This window comes from Camelina sativa, chromosome 16, assembly GCF_030686135.1.
Source record: "Camelina sativa cultivar CO46 ecotype springtype chromosome 16, ASM3068613v1".
NCBI lineage: Eukaryota > Viridiplantae > Streptophyta > Magnoliopsida > Brassicales > Brassicaceae > Camelina > Camelina sativa.
In genome coordinates this window covers 4,207,287-4,224,547 of record NC_141895.1, presented here as the reverse complement: position 1 = coordinate 4,224,547, position 17,261 = coordinate 4,207,287, and the positions used below count along the sequence as shown (strand labels likewise).

The window sequence follows — 17,261 nt, the reverse complement described above, 5'->3', positions numbered from 1 at the left end:
GTAAGCAAATTTGTTCATGAAAATTTGATACTTTCTTTTTTGATTGCTTATGTAAAAGGATGTTAAAATGGGTAAACCCACCACATTTAAACCCATCACATTTAAACCCACACCATTTAAGTATAAACCCATTTAAACTCATACATATTTGAAACCCATTTAAACATACATTGCCCCATTTAACCTATTAAACCCATTTAAGTATATAATTTTGGTGATAATGTGTAATTTTGTGGTTTTGTAATTTTGGCGGTAAAACATTTAGATAACAAAAGACAATTTTGCATTTTTGGTGGGAAAACAAGGTTTTGAGAAAAAATATTTTGATAAAAAAAGAACATTTGTTTTTCTTGGCGGGAAAACATGTTTTTACGGTTTTGGCGGAAAAACACATTTTAATAAAAATATCAACACAAATATGTCTAGATGGGTACCCATATATTTATAATAAAACCCATATAATTAATGGGACTAAATGGGGAAACCTATTTAACCCCATTTAATTTTCCCATAATTGGATATAAATGGGCTCATTTTAATTTAACATACCCATTTCATAAATGGGTTTGCTGACCCATATTAACATCCCTACTTCTGTTCATGAAATTTTTTTGAAACATTGTACTGTTATTTGATGCTTATATCATTGCATTGCAGCAACACTCCGTCGTAGAGCAACTTGCTGCCATTTCTTGCACTACTTGCAAGCGACGCTTGGCCAACGGCACGTACCTTCAGCGCGAAGTGTACCGTCGCAACACTGAGGAGGAGTGTGCAGGTATAGTTCTCGCGCACTATCTTATTGTCCCAGAGACACTCAAGCAGTTGGTATACACTCAGGCTTACTTCAGGATTTGTTGATAGGAGGAATTATTGAATTACATAATTAACATAGTTAAATATTTCATCATATTTTCAAACAAAATTATCACATATATATATATATGTATATATCATATTTTACATATATATGTATCATAAACACATGTTGAACTTCTTATAAACATAATAGCATATGCTACACATATGTTGAATTCGTACATAAAGTCTATAGGAATTACAAAAATGCAATAATTAAATATTAATATTTTTTATTATTTATTCTATCTTTAATTGTCGTTAATCATTCATTAGAATGCTATAAATACTATGGAGGTGAAAAACATAACATAAACACAAATAAATAGTTGCAATTAATTAAAATTTAGTGCCTTAAAATATGAATATGATTATAAATATGAAAGTTATAAAATATTTGATAGAATATATAAGTTAATAAAATATGTGAAAAAATTCATAAAAATAAATTTATTGTGAATAAAGAACTGATTTTTTTTGGTTTGAATATAAAAATTTGAAATTACTATACATATAAATATATGACAGGAACTTCAAACTAATCAGATTGTAATTTTAAATATACATTTTGTTCTCTCTTAAAACGAAATATGTAATCAGTTATTTCTCTATAAATATTAATAAAGTCTATGTATTAAAATATATTTTAGTTTATTATAATAAGAGTGAAATTACAAAACAAATTAATAATCATATTATGTGAATTATTTTAATTAGAGTGAAGAAATAAAACAGAAAATTATTATTAGAATTATGGTTAAAAAATATTGAACATCTTATAATATATTACTTTAGATGACCGGTGTCAAGTTCTAAAAGAAAATTTTAGAATAAACTATATATTAAAATATACTTTAATTTATTATAATTAGAATGAAATTACAAAATAAATTAATAATCATATTATATGAATTATATCTATTAAAGTGAAGAAATAAAACAGAAAATTATTATTGGAAATTATGATTAAAAAGTAGAAGAAAAATTGAATATTTTATAATATATTATTTTGATTCAAGTTGTTTTTGTAGATAAAAACTCTTTAGGTGGCAGGTGTCAAATTGTGGAGTAAAATTTTAGAATGAACTCTTCTTTATTATATTAAAAATCCAATCGATTAATAATGCAAGTAGCAATCCATAAATCAAAGTTATGTTATGATTATATTTAAACACGTCTAACTTTATACAATATAATCTAGTTTTAATAAGTTTTTACATTTTAAGCTATAAATATGTATACACTCATCAGAACAGATAAATGATCCATACAAAAAGTTTGATTTTATATTCTTTTCTCTAGTTGCCTAAGGTAAAATATATACTTGACATTATTCTGTTGTGGTATTGGCTTTATAGACAGATAAGTAAACATAAGTCATGCAAAATGAAGCAGTTTCTTGGATTCAACTTTATTATTCAAACAAAGACCAAATCTGGTGGTCCATTTACAGTTTCTACATGCATACATGTTTCGTGGTTCTACCATTAACATTCACATGATTGTTCTCTATATAAGTCATCTTAACCTCTTTCTTGTTCATATACTAAAACAGAGTAATAAACCGACAGAAAAAAAAAACCAAGAAAATGGAAGCTAGAGTAATTTCTTGCACTACTTCTGGAGACGACAAGGTCGTGAAGATTGCTGTTCCGAATCATCATGCCATCGCCAAATACAAAGCGGGAGAAAACGAAACGACCATTGTTGTTTCCGATGATGCATGTTCCGAGAATGCTGTCAAAGAGATTAAGAAGTGTTGCGAGAAGCTAGGTTACGTTTACGAAGGCAGACTCAACGAAGAATACACTCGAACCAACACCGGATCCGGTTTGGTCTGAAATTTTCATAATTACAATTTAACTATCTATATGTTTTACTCTTTCTGCATTTGCTTTCTATGTACTATGTTCTTAATTATCTCTTGGTGAATTGCTGCTATGAATGAGTTTTTAAAGTTATTAGTTTTTATTACATTAAATACCTTTTTGCGTCTAGATTACATTTCTTACAACGCTGACTTTAACCTTACATATCACTGGCCTCTGTGTCTGGAGAGATTGGTTCGGTTTTCTGAGTAGTAATGGAGATGGCTTCTTCTATAGCTTGAAAGAACGTAGCAATTTTGTAAGTAAAGAACCCAACCAACATTGGGATCAACTCCAAATGCATGAATCCATACTCGGGAACAAGTATTCTGCATATATATGAAATAGCACGTTAATTCGATTTGATGTAATGAAGTTGATCTTGATGAAAGACATACTACAAATGCACAAGAGATAGACACTTACGCGTTCCATCTATTGAATATCATAACCAACACAACGGGGACTAGTAACCGTGGCTGGTTAGCTGCACCTCTATCAAATCAATTCAGTGAAAAGAACAGAGATAAGTGAGTGAGTGGCCTCAATATAGATAACCAAAAGGAATTTGAATATAAACAAGTAGTCGTAGTACTTGACAACTCCTCTGGCTCCATCTGCCATGGCATCTACAGAGTTACCAAGCATCCTCATATACGCAAGTGAACCCATCAAACCAGCACCAAAACTGTAACAGAATTTAAAAACAAGAAACCAAAAAAATGCAATCAGCTGATTTTACAATTCTTGACAGAGGTTTTGATGTTCTTTGCCGGAGAAGACAAACCTAAGTGCTATCTCTGGGGTGTATGAGATGTAAGCTGAGACTAAACCTACACCACCAATACCCAATGTGAGAACCTGTATCTTCTTTTTAAGCTGCAGAAAACAATCCAAAAGTCAAGAGACTAGTAAGAACTGAACGCCACAAAAGGTAATGCCTTTCATGAGATCACAAACCGTAAAATGATTAGCTAGCGTCAGCTAATAAAAGAAGGTACCTTGAAATATTGTTCCCTGTCTTTAGCAGCCTGTACTTCCGGGTCACCACGTGGCCGCCTCAACTCCCTAAACATCACATCCTGTCGCACAAAACAGAATTTGAAAGAAAGGAATCAAGAACCAAGGTCTATGTTTCTCAATTCTGATTCAATGTTCCTAATGAAAAATGATCAATCATTCAGTTGGTCGGAAACTAATCAAGTCAATGAACAAAAGTGATCAAACATCTGCAAAGATAAACTTACACTGCCACCAGTTGCAGCCTTAGTTGCTCTATCCCATTTTTCTTGCTCGCGACGTGTTGGTGCCAGCTTCCATTTAGGAGACGCAATAGCCTTACTCTAACGACAATGAAACAAAGAGTAGAGACATCAACAACTAAACAATGCGGCTTCATCAAATTAGCAAATGATAATAATAAATAAATCTCACCATCTGTTTTTTAGCTTCTGAATTGGAAGTCTCACGACGATCTTTCAGAGAGGATTTAGAAGACGATGCAAGCTCTTTGCTTAAATCAACATCCATACTGTTTTTTTCACAGATAACAACAACAACAAAGCAACCATTTTTAATCAAATTCAAACTACAAGAAAATAAAGTTCAGATTTTTATGAGTTTGAAAGAAGAGAGAACCTGTCAAGATTCATAACTCTGCTAAAGCTCAGAAACCCAGAAGAATCTTCCTGTTGCATATCACACCACAAAATTAAGTCTTTGATTCACATTTTTAAGCAAAACCATAAAAATCGAACCTTTGAGGGAGATGGGTCGAGAGAAGAATCATCAGGGTTATCGAACAGTTTCTTCATCTGATCCATAAAATCTCTGTTCCAGATTAAGTCAGTGGAAGTAATGGGATCTTCTTTTTCTCCTCCCCAGTACTTGCGGAGCTTGGTGGTAGTCGGAGGACCACCGTACTCTCCGGGAGAAACGCCGGTGGACCATTTCTCGGGTTTCTTATTGGGTAGAATGATTTTGGTTGGTAGACGAGGATTGGTTGACTGATCTTGAGGAACCGGTGGTGTAGTTGATGTCGCTGAGATGTAACTAAGAATCGCCATGGATGAGTTTCTTGTGGAGAGATACGAGTTTTTCCAAAATATCTCAGTTTGTGGTAATTTTGGGGTTGTTCTTTTTTTTTTTCTTTTTTTTTGGTATGATATTTTTTAATTTCAAATATTGAAAAATGTAAAAAATAAAAATAAAATCTGATTAGTTTTTTTTTTTTTTTTTTTTTTTGAAACAAAAATAAAAACTGATTAGTCTTTGGCTTTTTTGCCAATTATTCTGAAGAATAATGGATAATGTGAAAAAAAAAATCTTTATTTAAAATAAAAAGAAACTTTAAATTAAAAAAAGGAAAAATAATCTCTTTTATAAAAAAGAACGAAACCTAAACAAAGATGATTTTTTTTTTATTGAAAACAATCTTAACCTAATTGCATTCTGTTTAACATATACAGCTCTAGTTGTCGTAGGTTTCTTCACTGAGACAAAGATATTAGGACACAAATCAATACACACAAGTGCCCAAGGATCCATAGACAGATGATTAAAGAAGACAGGATTAGCGAATTACCTGACGATGTGCTAGCAGAGATACTGTCGCTTCTTGAGATAAACGAAGCAGTGCCTACTATGGTTTTGTCGAAACGATGGCGGTCTCTTTGGCCGGCCCTATCACAACGCATGTATTCACAACTCATGTATGTCAAGTTGAAGTTACTTTTCAAGGCTGAACCGGTACGTACTACTGATATTATTGTTATGCTAAAAAAAAAAAAAACAAAAAAATCAACGTTTTTATTATATATGTTCATTGCAGGTTACTTCTCCGGTTTTGGGCTTGAAGATTGTAATTTGTACCGCACCATATAAAGTTGATTGGTTGCAACCATTTATGTGGTTTCTTCAAAAAACTCTTAAACTACGAATTGCTAGCATCGTCGACAAGGTTTAATTACCCCACTGATTTCTTTTTTAATTAATGGACTAATAAACATCTAAACTGGACTAGTTAAACGTGATGTATAGTACATATTATATATCTTTTGTTGTTGTTTCACAGACAAACTCTGATTTCCCACTTTCATTCAACCCACCGGTTTCTGTTCCAGGATGTTTGTCAACCCATCTCGAGATCTTTCGGTGGCAAGGCTATGGAGGACAAAACGCAGAGAAAGAAATTCTGAAATACATACTTGCCAGCTCTAAGTGTTTACAAATAGCTTCCATCTCCATTAAACCCCGTGGTCGTCGTAAAGATATAAGAAAGAACAAGATGATGAGAGAGATAGAATCTATGCCTAGGGCTTCGCTATCTATGCTTCACTGTTATTAGACGTCAAAACTGATCTTTTTTTTTTTTTTATTAGAATTCTATTTGATTTTCAAGATTTATGGACTACGTATTTGTTTTATAATTAAAAAAGGTGTTATTAATTTCTCGTATGAAATCCTTATTGCCCATACATAGCCGGTTTATGACTTCTGATTCGCACGTACGTACCAAGTTTCTCACAAGCCAAGAAGGAAACGAAAACGGCTTTTCAGTAACCAAACGTGAATTTCACAAGCGAAAATATGATCAGATGACACAAGCATCATGCTGCAGGTGTTGCAGTCATTCAAGATACAAAATCTAAAATATCTCAAAAAGTTCTATAAGTTGTTTCCAGAACTATGAAGATGTGTTATTAATTTTTTGTGTTACCCTTCTTGATTAAACTGACGATTACAAAAAGCTTTTATTTTTCTTTACATAGTTAAGTACATTTTCTTTACTCTTTCCAAAAATGCTCCACCAAAAATTCAACTTGCTAAATTTTTGGGATAAGAAGCATGGAAGATTTAGGAACAAGAAACAAAAAAAAGGATTCTTAACTTAAAAAAATGAAAGGCTAGAGAGTTTATATAAAACTCGAACCCTAAAAACTTTAGTTTGCTTTATTGAGAAGAAACAGATGTTGTTAGGTCGTCGACTTTTGCTTATACTCGGCTCGATATGGCTGGGAATTTAGCAATACACAGTGCAAGAGCATTCGTAAAGAGTGAGAAAGGGAGAATTGAAGACAGGATCAGTTCGTTACCCGACGATTTGCTCGTTAGTATATTGTTGTTTCTCCCTACGAAAGAGGCCGTGTCTACAATGATTTTGTCAAAACGATGGCGGTCTATCTGGACGATGCTACCAGAACTGGAGTACATAGATAGTGACTATAAACAACTCCCTGGGAAAAAGAAAGAAAGCATTTGGTGGTTTCTTGACGAGTCATTGCAACTCCATAAGGCCCCTTTATTACAAAGATTAATTATAGAACTAGGTCCAGGATGTCCCGTTGATGTTGATGCTGATATCATAAAGTGGATTGCTTATTCAGTTGAGCTCAAGGTGAACCAGCTATACTTCAAGCTCAGCTGGTTGTCAGTGCCTATCATCTTGCCTGAGAGCCTTTACGTATGTGATACACTTGTTGACCTTACAATTTCCGACAAGATTCTCTTGGATGTTCCTTCTCCGGTTTGCCTCCCAGCCTTAAAATATATTTGTCTTCACTATATAGTCTACAAAGACGAAGATTCTCTTGTTAGGTTTTTATCAGGTTGTCATGCTCTTGAGTACTTATATGTGGAACGACATGACAATGACGCCCTGAAAAATTTCAGGGTTGAAGTGCCTTCTCTAAAGACCTTAGAGTATACTTACGTAAAACTAGGAACAAACAATGTAGGAAACATGGGGGGATCTTTGGTTATAGATGCTGAAACTTTAGGAGAATTCTACCTGACAGATTATTCGGGAAACTCTTGCTTGATTGAGAACAAGCCTCGGCTTGACAGGGCAACTATAAGCGTTTTATGTTATCCTAATGACAACTTTATGAAATCTCTTTCCTCGGTCATATATCTCTACATACTTTTGAGCACTGAAACGGTATACGCATGCTTTTTCAACCTCACTTTTATTGAATTTAAGACCACATTTTCAACGTTGACTTATTTGTTGGTATATATGTTCATTGCAGGTTGTGTGTTGTCACGCTATTAACTTCTCCCAACTTATAGAGTGCACAATAATTTCATTACAGTTTGACTGGTTGCAACCATTTATGTGTTTTCTTCAAAATTCTCCTCAACTAAAAGTTCTTCTCATCGACCAGGTTCATGTATATATAGTTTTAGTTGACTAATTAACAAATTCAAATTGAAGTAAATTTGTTAGTTACATATATATCTTGTTGTTGCTTCACACAGTTAGATGGAGATTTTCCACTCTCGTTCACCCCACCGAGTTCTGTACCAGGATGTTTGTCAACCCATCTCGAGATGTTTGAGTGGAAAGGATATAGAGGACGAAACGGAGAGAAAGAAGTTGTAAAGTACATACTTGCCAACTCCAAGTATTTAAAAAGAGCTGCAATCATCATTAAACCTTGCAGTCTTGAAAATAAAAAGAAGATGATCAAAGAGTTGAAATCTGTGTCAAGGGTTTCACCATTATCTCGGCTTCTCTTTTCTCCACTCAATTGGATTCCGTGGTATATATAGTATTTATTAATATGAATTGAGTGACTGACTGATCTAATATCAGGGATCATGTATGCTTTTCGACTTCAACTTAATATTTTATAGGCTTTCTACTTATTTGACTTTCAAAATCATGAAATGCTTGTTTGATAATAGAAACATGTTTTCTTATAATGTGGTGAAACATCGAAGTGAATGTAAATGGCTCTTTTGGAGATACTGTCATATATATAGCTCACTCCCACTACTTCCGTGGTCCTCTGATATGATTGTTCTTATATTTGGTACAACTAGTGCAACAGTTCGTTTATGAGTTTAAAATATAGTATACCTGCGTGGTCCTCGCTTCTATCAGCACACGTTTACGCAGAATTGATATACATTTAAGATATACAGAACTCTGAACAAGCGGTGCTAGAAAAAGAAAAAAAAAAAAAGAGAAAAAAATAAATATAAGAACAATCATATCAGAGGAAAGAATAATAAGCTTAAGAGCATAAGAAAGAAACTGATCATGTAGAAGCACTCATATGCAAGCCTTGAACAAATTTTTTTTGTAAGAATGTGGCCAAGTCAGAGTCTCAGAAGTTTCTTTGTAGATATGTCCAAACATTTCCTATATATTTTATAATATTATCAAAGTCTAATAAACTCTGTGACAATGATTTGCTAGGCGTATGAAAGTCTCTCAAACTGCACGGACTAGTTAGATTTATCAAGTCTGCTTCAACCATCATCGACTGGTTAGGAACGAGCTGCTTAAATTAAGCACCGTTTAAGATATAATCTGCAAAAGAAAAGGACTTTGTATGGACCAACACCTTAGATATGCAGCTAAGGTGTGGGAACAAAATGAACATAATAATTCAAGAAAAGACATAAGAAAATGCTATGATTTTAACACAATAATCAAGAAAAAAACAATGACCACAGATACACATGCATTGCATCTTCAAAACAAGTATAGATGAATATAGTGCGTAACAGAGTATGCCACACTTATCATAACAAAAGCTCTACATGTAAGTGGCGCAGTATTAACGGAGAATTAATAGAGTCTAGTTTTCGAGAAAACTCCTGTTTTATAAATTTCGAAGGTGCTAAATAATGAAAGCTGAAACAGAACCTATAAAAATAGGGATCCAAATCGACGTAGAAGGAAACAAAAACCAATGGATATACTTCGGTTACTACTTAAAATGTTTATCTATGAGACTATGACGAGTCTATCGCCCCATTATGCATATTGCCCACACAAATGCAATAACCTTTGATGTATCCCACCAAAAAGTTTCCTTAGCTTGAGCTTCCAAGGTGAGTGCTTTTTGAAGTGCTTCAGAAATAGTGAGAGGGTTGAACAAGCTAAGAGTGTGTCGCATCTTCTGTTTCCACAAGCCGCCAATGAAACGTGCCACCATTTGTTGGTCTGAATCCTGCAGATTAAGATGCCTCAAAAGCGAAAAAAACTCAGTGGAATATTCTTCTACTGGTCTCCATCCTTGTCGCAAGTCATGCAAGCAGGGGCGGAGCCAGTAAGGTGGAAGGGGGGTCAGTTGACCCCATTAAAAAAAATTATTGTATATTTTTACTTATAAATAACAAAATGACCCCTCAAATTTTGTATTTTGACCCATTAAATTTAAAACTTTCATCTTAGCCCTAACAAATTTTACATTTTGATCCTATTAAAATAAAATTTATACTTTGATCCTTCAAAAAATTTGGATTTTTACCCTCTAAAAAAAAGAAAATTTTATTTTACATTTTTATCATATTAAAAAAAAAAAAAAATTCTTCTGACCCCTCTCAACTTTTGGTCTGGCTCCGCCAACGCATGCAAGCGGAACATCACTTGATCAGAGATGACTGGTAAGAACATTTTACGCATCCTCTTCTTCAAACTTTCCCACGACAAGATTTTAGGTTTACCCGAACGTGCGCGCGACGTTTGTAGTTCCTTCCACCAAGCTGCCGCTTTGCCGCGAAATAGCCTTGTAATCATAGGAACACATCGGTCCAAAGGTACGCCTTTGGACTTAAGAGTCTCTTCGACCAAGAAGATCCAGTCAACAAGTTCTTTACCTGATTGTCGCCCATGAAACTCCGGAAGTCCAAGCTTTAATCCTTGCTCCCACTGCAAATCGTCCTGCTGGTCAAAGATAGCCAACGGATGTCTCCAATATCAGTTTCTTCTTGTGGCTGGACATTGACTTACGCAGGAAGATTATGTTCATGCTCACGTTGCAGGGCGAGAGCTTCCACCGCCTTTGCCAACTGCTGGATCTGTTCTTGTAGACGCGTGATTTCAGTGTCTGTCGTCGCAGGTCTGGCCATGGCGTAGTGTTCCAAAGATGCTGAATATCGAAACTTTTTTACTTATAGGTTCCAAATGTAGGGTTTTAGTCGACCTAATTAGATTTTGGACACAAGTTTAGTCGCCACCAAATTATACTAAAGAACTTGGTAAAATTATACTAAAGTTCATAAAAATATTTTAGTTGCCACGATTTTTTATAGTGACTATACAATTTTCCTAAATTGCAGTACATATATTTCGTTTCCTTGAAAAAACTCTGTTTTCTGTATTTTTTGGTAAAACAGGACGTTTCTTTTTTATTTATAAAAATCGAGTTTCTAGTTTTATCTAGAAGCTATTAATATTTCTAATCTCTCATTAAATACAAAATTTGATCAAATTAAAATTTCATTTTTATATAAAGTTTTATATGATACACATGGCTTCTAATAATGTTTTACGTTTAGGTGTTTTAAAGTCATAAGGCCTAAAAATTATTATAATATTGTAATATTGGATTTGAGAATTTTATTTAGATAATATACTAACTTTTGAATATTTTCATTACTTTTTATATAGATATATATATATATATATATATTATTAATTATGTATAAAATATATATATTTTGATCACGGCAAAAAAGATCTGGAGACCTCGACCAAGCCTTTGATAAGTAAGGATCGATAACAATATTTTGGTTTTGTTTGGATCTCATTTTTTTTTTGTTCTTTTTTGGATTATGGTTCGGACTTGGGACGAATAATAAAACTTACATCATTTTTAGTTTATCCTTTTAATCACAAAAATATAGATTATATCTGTTTTAGCTTTTCATTAAGAACAGTAAGTTATGATTAAATAAAGCTGTGCAAATCAGTTAAATATATTGTACTGTATCTATCTTTTTATATGGAAAAGGGAAATTAAAAAGACCTTAACAAAAACATCATCACTAGGAATTATCAAAATATAATATATTTTTTTGGGTAAGAAAAGCATATTAAAAGTGTCAAATTCCTAAAGAGAAAAGGATAAGGATTGTTTTAAACGAGAGCTCGGGTCTATATAAACAACATAGTGCTCTCTTAACTTCTCACCAACACAAAACTCAAAACTTCATAAAAAGTTGTTTTCTTTCATTGCTGCTTAATTCTCTTGTTTCAAACAACAATCCATCATGGCTTTGATCCAAAGTAACGTCTTCTTTACTTATTTGCTGATTCTTGCCGCACTTTGTGGAGTTTCCATTGGAGCAACGGTTCACAAAGTCGGTGACTCCACGGGGTGGACGATTATGAGCGTCAATTACGATGCATGGGCATCTTCAAGAACTTTCCAAGTTGGAGACTCTTTGGTGTTCAACTACAACAAAGAGTTCCACGATGTCACTGAAGTCACTCACAATGATTTCAAGCTGTGCGAATCTACTAAACCGATAACGAGATACCAGACCGGCTCTGATACCATCATTCTAACCAAACCGGGACTCCAACACTTCATATGCGGATCTCCTAGTCACTGCGACTTGGGACAAAAGCTTCAAATCCATGTCTTACCGGCCTCATTAGGACCCGTCGCTGTTCCTGTTCCTGGACCGGTCCGATCACCAAGCTCTTCTTCGTCACCTTCACCGTTAGCTGATTCACCGGTTAACAGTGCTCCACATCAGTCTCAGATGGGACCGTCACCAGCTCCACTTAGCGCAGCTTCAAAGTCTAGTCTTTGGATTGGACTCTGCGTCCTTCCTGTACTTTCTCGTTTCATATTAGTTTGATAGATTCAAAGCCGTTTGTCTTTTGGTTCTACTTCTTACTTTTATCAGTTCGGTACGTACGTTTGAGATTATGACTTTAAGTTTTTTTTTGTTCCTTGAGTGGTTTTGTTTACTTCAACATAAAAAGTGATACAATTCCCTTTTAACTTCCTTATGCTGACATAAATTACTATTTTTTGGTACACAGTTTTGATATTGCAGTTGCAAACTCGGTAAACAATTATATATCATGCGTTATAAAGAAAACAAAGTATTTATGAATGATGAAAGAAATGGGAAATATAGATATTAGTCCGTAACAGTCTAACAAGCATGCCATACATTGCAACAAACTACATACTTCTTATACTTAAGCACGCAAAAAAATTATTAGTTGATGTGAAGTCTATAGAATGAGGCAAGGGTAAAGTGTTTATCAATGTAATTGGTCTACTTAAAAGTCTTTATTCATTTCTAAGAATATAAACAATTAAGATAGTGAATTATCTATATCACTTGGGCTTGATTGGTTCTCCCGCAAACCACTTAGCTTTTCTATCACCCAAGGTACTAAGATTGATGATTATAATTCCAAATTAGATTAGAAGTTATTTTCCAAGTAGATAATAATTTATAAAAACTAATTAATAAGATAATATAATATTTTATTAAAATCCCAAAATTGCCTTGCAATGATAGGAACACGTCTCTCCAAAGGTACGCATTTGGACTTCAGAGTCTCTTCGACCGAGAAGATCCAGTCAACAAGTTCTTTAGCTGATTGTCGGCCATGAAACTCTGGAAGTCTAAGCTTTGACCTCTGCTCCCACTGCAAATCGTCATGCTGGTCAACGATAGCGAAAGGATTGTCTCCAATATCAGATTCTTCTTGTGGCTGGACATTGACGTGCACAGGAAGATTACGTTGCAGGGCGAGAGCTTCCACCGCCTTTGCCAACTGCTGGATCTGTTCTTGTAGACGCGTGATTTCAGTGTCTGTCGCCACAGGTCAGGCCATGGCGTAGTGTTCCAAAGATGCTGAATATCGAAACATTTTTACTTATAGGGTTCCAAATGTAGGGTTTTAGCCGACCTAATTAGACTTTGGAAACAAGTTTAGTTGCCACGAAGTTATACTAAACAATTAATCTCAATAAAAATACGTTTGGTTGCAACAAGAATTTTTAGTGACTATACCAAATTTCCAAAATTGGAGTAAATATATTTCTTTTGCTTGAAAGAACTCTGTTTTCTGTATTTTGGATAAGAACATAATTTATTTTATTATAACTAATATTGATTTCTTATAAGTGATGATAATTAAACTATAGATGTAATAGGAAAGAGAGAGAATTTTTTTTAGAAAACACATGGTTGGCTTATTCTTCTTCTTCTTCATTTTGGGTTTTAAGGTTTCCATATTTGACATGCATTGGCCAGTGCCATCATTATATTTTTGAGAATAGATTGATTTTTGAGAATATTTTTTTCAGGGACAATAGATAATATATATATATTTTTTTTATCTTAGTTTTATAGTAAAGTGTGAGTTAAATTTATATGATTAAATGGATTTTATTTGTGGTTTAATTGGAAATAATTTTTTCAGTTTTATATTAAAGTATGAGTTAAACTTATATGATTGAGTGTGTTTTAGTTGTGGTTTAATTGATTTTTTTTCAATTTTATATTAAATTGTGAGTTAAATGTATATGACAAAATGTGTTTTATTTATTGTTCAATTGGAAATATTTTTTTTGTTTAAAAACAGAAAAAAACGAATATGAACAAATATGAAGTCAACATTTTAATGCATGACAATAATTTTGAATGTTTTGTTTGTTAACCTAAAATACAATCTAAAATTTGTTAAAGGGTAATATTTAATGTATATATATTTGTGGTTTACCTAGAGTTAAGATGTTTTAAAATTTTTGGTTATAGCCATTTGTAACCTATACACAAAATTTAATGCAAATTATAGGAAATTGAATATATAATTTTAAATTATTATTTTTTGTTTAATGAAATTAGATTATATTTAAAATTATAAAAATAATGATGTGTGGACAAATGTCAATTATGTAGAATGCCAAATGCCACATTCTCATACAAAGTTTTAGGAAAACCTTACTGGCTTTAATTGGTGACCACCGTTTAGGAAAAAAATGAGGAGGAATGTGATATTCCTCTTTATTCCACAATTTTTTTTTACAATTTGATAGTAACATTTTTTCCTTTACATTCCTCTACATTCTTAAAAAAAACAAAAACAATAGAACAAAAGTGTTCCTTCCCAAAATTGATCAGGAACAAATGGAACAGGAAAAAAACAAATTTTAAAATTCGTTTTTATATTTTAAAATAAATAAAAAATAAGTTTAATTAATAATATTCAATTTTCTAATATAATATTTTTCATATTTTTATAATGTATTGACAGAAAAAAATAATTTTAATATGAATTTCATGCTAAACTAATCTTAAGGCTATTTGAAAACTATATATGAAGAGTAAAATAAATTTAAGAGACTCATGTTTATATCGTAAATAAAAACTAAAAATTTTAAATTACCTTTAAAATTGTATTGTAGGTTAATATTAAATATTAATATTTAATATGACATATCTACAATTTAATTTACAAATTTTTTTTTTAAAAAAATGTAAAATTCATTCTATATACATTAGAAGTAGTATAGAATTATTATTAAATTTAATTTATTTCATATTTAATATATTTAAAAAGATATTTTTATTGTTTGGTTACCATTTACTATTTAGTTTATTCTCTGCGGATTTTCTTTTCATTCATCAAAAACTGTTTATTCCAACATATTACTTTTTTTTTTCATTTTCTTTTTGTTCTTCTAATGGTTACCAGTAGGAGTTATTATATAAGATAGGAAATTGAATATATAATTTTAAATTATTAATTTTTGTTTAATGAAATTAGATTATATTCAAAATTATAAAAATAAGGATGACTGGACACAAATCAATTATGTAGAATGCCAAATATCACATTCTCATGCAAAGTTTTAGGAAAACCTTACTTTATTATATAATATATATTGTATATATCTTTTTATATGGAAAACAGCAATTAGAAAAGACCTTAACAATTACATCACTAGGAAATAGGAATTATCAAAATATATTATATTTTTGGTTAAGAAAACATATCAAAATTGTCAACCCAATTCATAAAGAGAAAATGATTGTTTTAGGGACTGTTATTGGAGAGGTGATTTATAAATCTATATGGAATTGTAAGTTTTAAAAATCAAAACACATGGATTTTAAAATAATATGTTTTATTCTTTGATTTGAATTATTCTATTTTACACTTTCAAATCCATTCAATTCCATTTAAAACATAATATGGATTTTGAAATCCAAAAACAAATCATTAAGTGAATAACATAGGATCTTAACAATTATTTGTAAATCATAGAACCAATAACACATAATTTTGATAATTATTTTAAAATCAATGATTGAATAACACAAGATTTTTGTTTGGATTTCCAAATCCATTAAAACCATAGAACTAATAACCCCTCTTAAACTCTATATAAACAACATAGGGCTCTCTTAACTTCTCACCAACCCAAACTCAAAAACTTCATAAAATCTCTTACAAAGTTGTTTTCTTTAATTGCTGGTTAATTCTCTTGTTTCAAACAACAATTCATCATGGCTTTGATCAAAAGTAACGCCTTCTTTACTTCTTTGCTGATTCTTGTTGCACGTTTTGGAGGTGCCATTGGAGAGACCGTTCACAAAGTGGGTGACTCCAAAGGATGGACGATTAGCGTTGATTACGATGCATGGGCATCTTCAAAAACTTTTCATGTGGGAGACTCTTTGGTCTTCGAATACACTAAAGGTTCCCATGACGTCACTGAAGTCACTCACAATGATTTTCAGCTGTGTGAAACGTCTAACCCGCTAACAAGATATGAGACCGGGTCTGATACCATCGTTCTAACCAAGCCAGGACTCCAACAATTCCTATGCGGAATTCCTAGTCACTGCGACTTGGGACAGAAGCTTCAAATCCATGTCTTACCGGCCTCATTAGGACCCATCGCTGCTCCGGTACCTGGACCGGTCCGATCACCAAGCTCTTCTTCGTCACGTTCACCGTTGGCTGATTCACCGGTTAAGAGTCCTCCACAGTATCAGATGGGACCGTCACCAGCTCCACTTAGCGCAGCTTCAAAGTCTAGTGTTTGGATCGGACTCTGCGTCCTTCCTTTACTTTCTCTAATTTTTATATTAGTGTGATAGATTCACAGACGTTTTGTCTTTTGGCTTTTGGTTCTACTTCTCAGTTTTATCAGTTCCGTACGTACGTTTGAGAGTTAAGACTATGAGTTTTAAGTTTTTTTTTTGTTCCTTGAGTGGTTTTGTTTACTTCAACATAACAAGCGACACATTTTCTTTTTAGCTTCCGTATGTGCACATAAATTTTTCTATATTTTTGGTAAATAATTTTGATATTACGTACAATTGCAAACTCGGCAAACAATTAGGCAATTATATATCATGCGTTATAAAGGAAACAAAGTATTTATGAATTAAGAAAAAATGAGAAATATAGATATTCGTACGTAACCGAGCATGCCATACATTGCAACAAACTACGTACTCCTGATCATCAATTTTATGGATTAGAGATCTTGTGATGTGTAAAATTAAACTGGAATCGAGATGGTTACTCGAATACTCAAAGCTATTTAATATTATTAGAATTTTTTTCAACCCAAAAAATATAATTTATTTAATTTTTATAAATAATTTAATTTTGTGTAAGTAAAATTCAGAGTAGAAAACTATATGAATGTGAAAAAAGAAAAGCAAAAATAAAATTCACTATTGGATATATCGATGACTTAGCTTGTGTCATAATATTCAAGTCGGAGCGAGAGGGACGTGGACAAA

At 32.5% G+C, this 17,261-nt stretch overlaps 3 protein-coding genes and 3 pseudogenes across 7 annotated transcripts; 5 read left to right on the top strand and 1 right to left on the bottom strand.

The window, feature by feature from the left end:
• Positions 1–2,253: 2,253 nt before the first annotated feature.
• On the bottom strand, positions 2,254–5,034 carry LOC104749773 (protein CONSERVED ONLY IN THE GREEN LINEAGE 160, chloroplastic). 2 transcript variants are annotated; one of them, XM_010471468.3, is made up of 10 exons: positions 4,484–4,950; positions 4,365–4,414; positions 4,161–4,257; positions 3,974–4,069; positions 3,728–3,808; positions 3,514–3,605; positions 3,322–3,414; positions 3,153–3,221; positions 2,843–3,055; positions 2,254–2,595 (listed from the first exon to the last, which is right to left on the bottom strand). In XM_010471468.3, exons 1-9 carry the CDS (start codon positions 4,790–4,792, stop codon positions 2,887–2,889), a joined length of 1,056 nt encoding a protein of 351 aa, XP_010469770.2. In that variant the 5' UTR covers positions 4,793–4,950; the 3' UTR covers positions 2,254–2,595; positions 2,843–2,886. The 2 variants fall into 2 exon arrangements, with proteins under 2 accessions (XP_010469770.2, XP_010469769.2); XM_010471467.3 differs by lacking the exon at positions 2,254–2,595 and having other exon boundaries at positions 2,804–3,055; positions 4,484–5,034.
• LOC109129402 (oxysterol-binding protein-related protein 1B pseudogene) lies at positions 2,448–2,843 on the top strand (annotated as a pseudogene). Its single transcript, XR_015584307.1, has one exon. The product of XR_015584307.1 is annotated as an oxysterol-binding protein-related protein 1B pseudogene (transcript).
• A 114-nt stretch (positions 5,035–5,148) lies between the features above and the next one.
• Positions 5,149–6,170, top strand: LOC104753370 (putative F-box/FBD/LRR-repeat protein At1g22000). Its single transcript, XM_087490468.1, has 3 exons — positions 5,149–5,474; positions 5,557–5,685; positions 5,800–6,170. Exons 1-3 carry the CDS (start codon positions 5,280–5,282, stop codon positions 6,070–6,072), a joined length of 597 nt encoding a protein of 198 aa, XP_087346594.1. The 5' UTR covers positions 5,149–5,279; the 3' UTR covers positions 6,073–6,170.
• Positions 6,171–6,735: 565 nt separating this feature from the next.
• LOC104753368 (putative F-box/FBD/LRR-repeat protein At1g22000) lies at positions 6,736–8,279 on the top strand. The gene is made up of 4 exons (XM_087492489.1): positions 6,736–7,333; positions 7,463–7,665; positions 7,757–7,891; positions 7,986–8,279. Exons 1-4 carry the CDS (start codon positions 6,736–6,738, stop codon positions 8,277–8,279), a joined length of 1,230 nt encoding a protein of 409 aa, XP_087348615.1.
• Positions 8,280–11,271: 2,992 nt separating this feature from the next.
• On the top strand, positions 11,272–12,481 carry LOC104753367 (mavicyanin pseudogene; annotated as a pseudogene). The gene has a single exon (XR_015585442.1). The product of XR_015585442.1 is annotated as a mavicyanin pseudogene (transcript).
• A 3,414-nt stretch (positions 12,482–15,895) lies between these two features.
• Positions 15,896–16,823, top strand: LOC104753366 (mavicyanin pseudogene; annotated as a pseudogene). The gene has a single exon (XR_015585360.1). The product of XR_015585360.1 is annotated as a mavicyanin pseudogene (transcript).
• Positions 16,824–17,261: the final 438 nt, after the last annotated feature.

Bases quoted from the DNA above. Each gene is read 5' to 3' on its own strand.
- LOC104749773 (XM_010471467.3), bottom strand. From the start codon at position 4,792: ATGGCGATTCTTAGTTACATCTCAGCGACATCAACTACACCACCGGTT. The intron at 3,222-3,321 runs GTACTACGACTA...TTGATTTGATAG, and splicing joins GGAGCCAGAGGAGTTGTCAA to AGGTGCAGCTAACCAGCCAC. The intron at 3,056-3,152 runs GTAAGTGTCTAT...ATATATATGCAG, and splicing joins ATATTCAATAGATGGAACGC to AATACTTGTTCCCGAGTATG.
- LOC104753370 (XM_087490468.1), top strand. From the start codon at position 5,280: ATGATTAAAGAAGACAGGATTAGCGAATTACCTGACGATGTGCTAGCA. The intron at 5,475-5,556 runs GTACGTACTACT...TGTTCATTGCAG, and splicing joins TACTTTTCAAGGCTGAACCG to GTTACTTCTCCGGTTTTGGG. The intron at 5,686-5,799 runs GTTTAATTACCC...GTTGTTTCACAG, and splicing joins TTGCTAGCATCGTCGACAAG to ACAAACTCTGATTTCCCACT.
- LOC104753368 (XM_087492489.1), top strand. From the start codon at position 6,736: ATGGCTGGGAATTTAGCAATACACAGTGCAAGAGCATTCGTAAAGAGT. The intron at 7,666-7,756 runs GTATACGCATGC...TGTTCATTGCAG, and splicing joins TACTTTTGAGCACTGAAACG to GTTGTGTGTTGTCACGCTAT. The intron at 7,892-7,985 runs GTTCATGTATAT...TGCTTCACACAG, and splicing joins AAGTTCTTCTCATCGACCAG to TTAGATGGAGATTTTCCACT.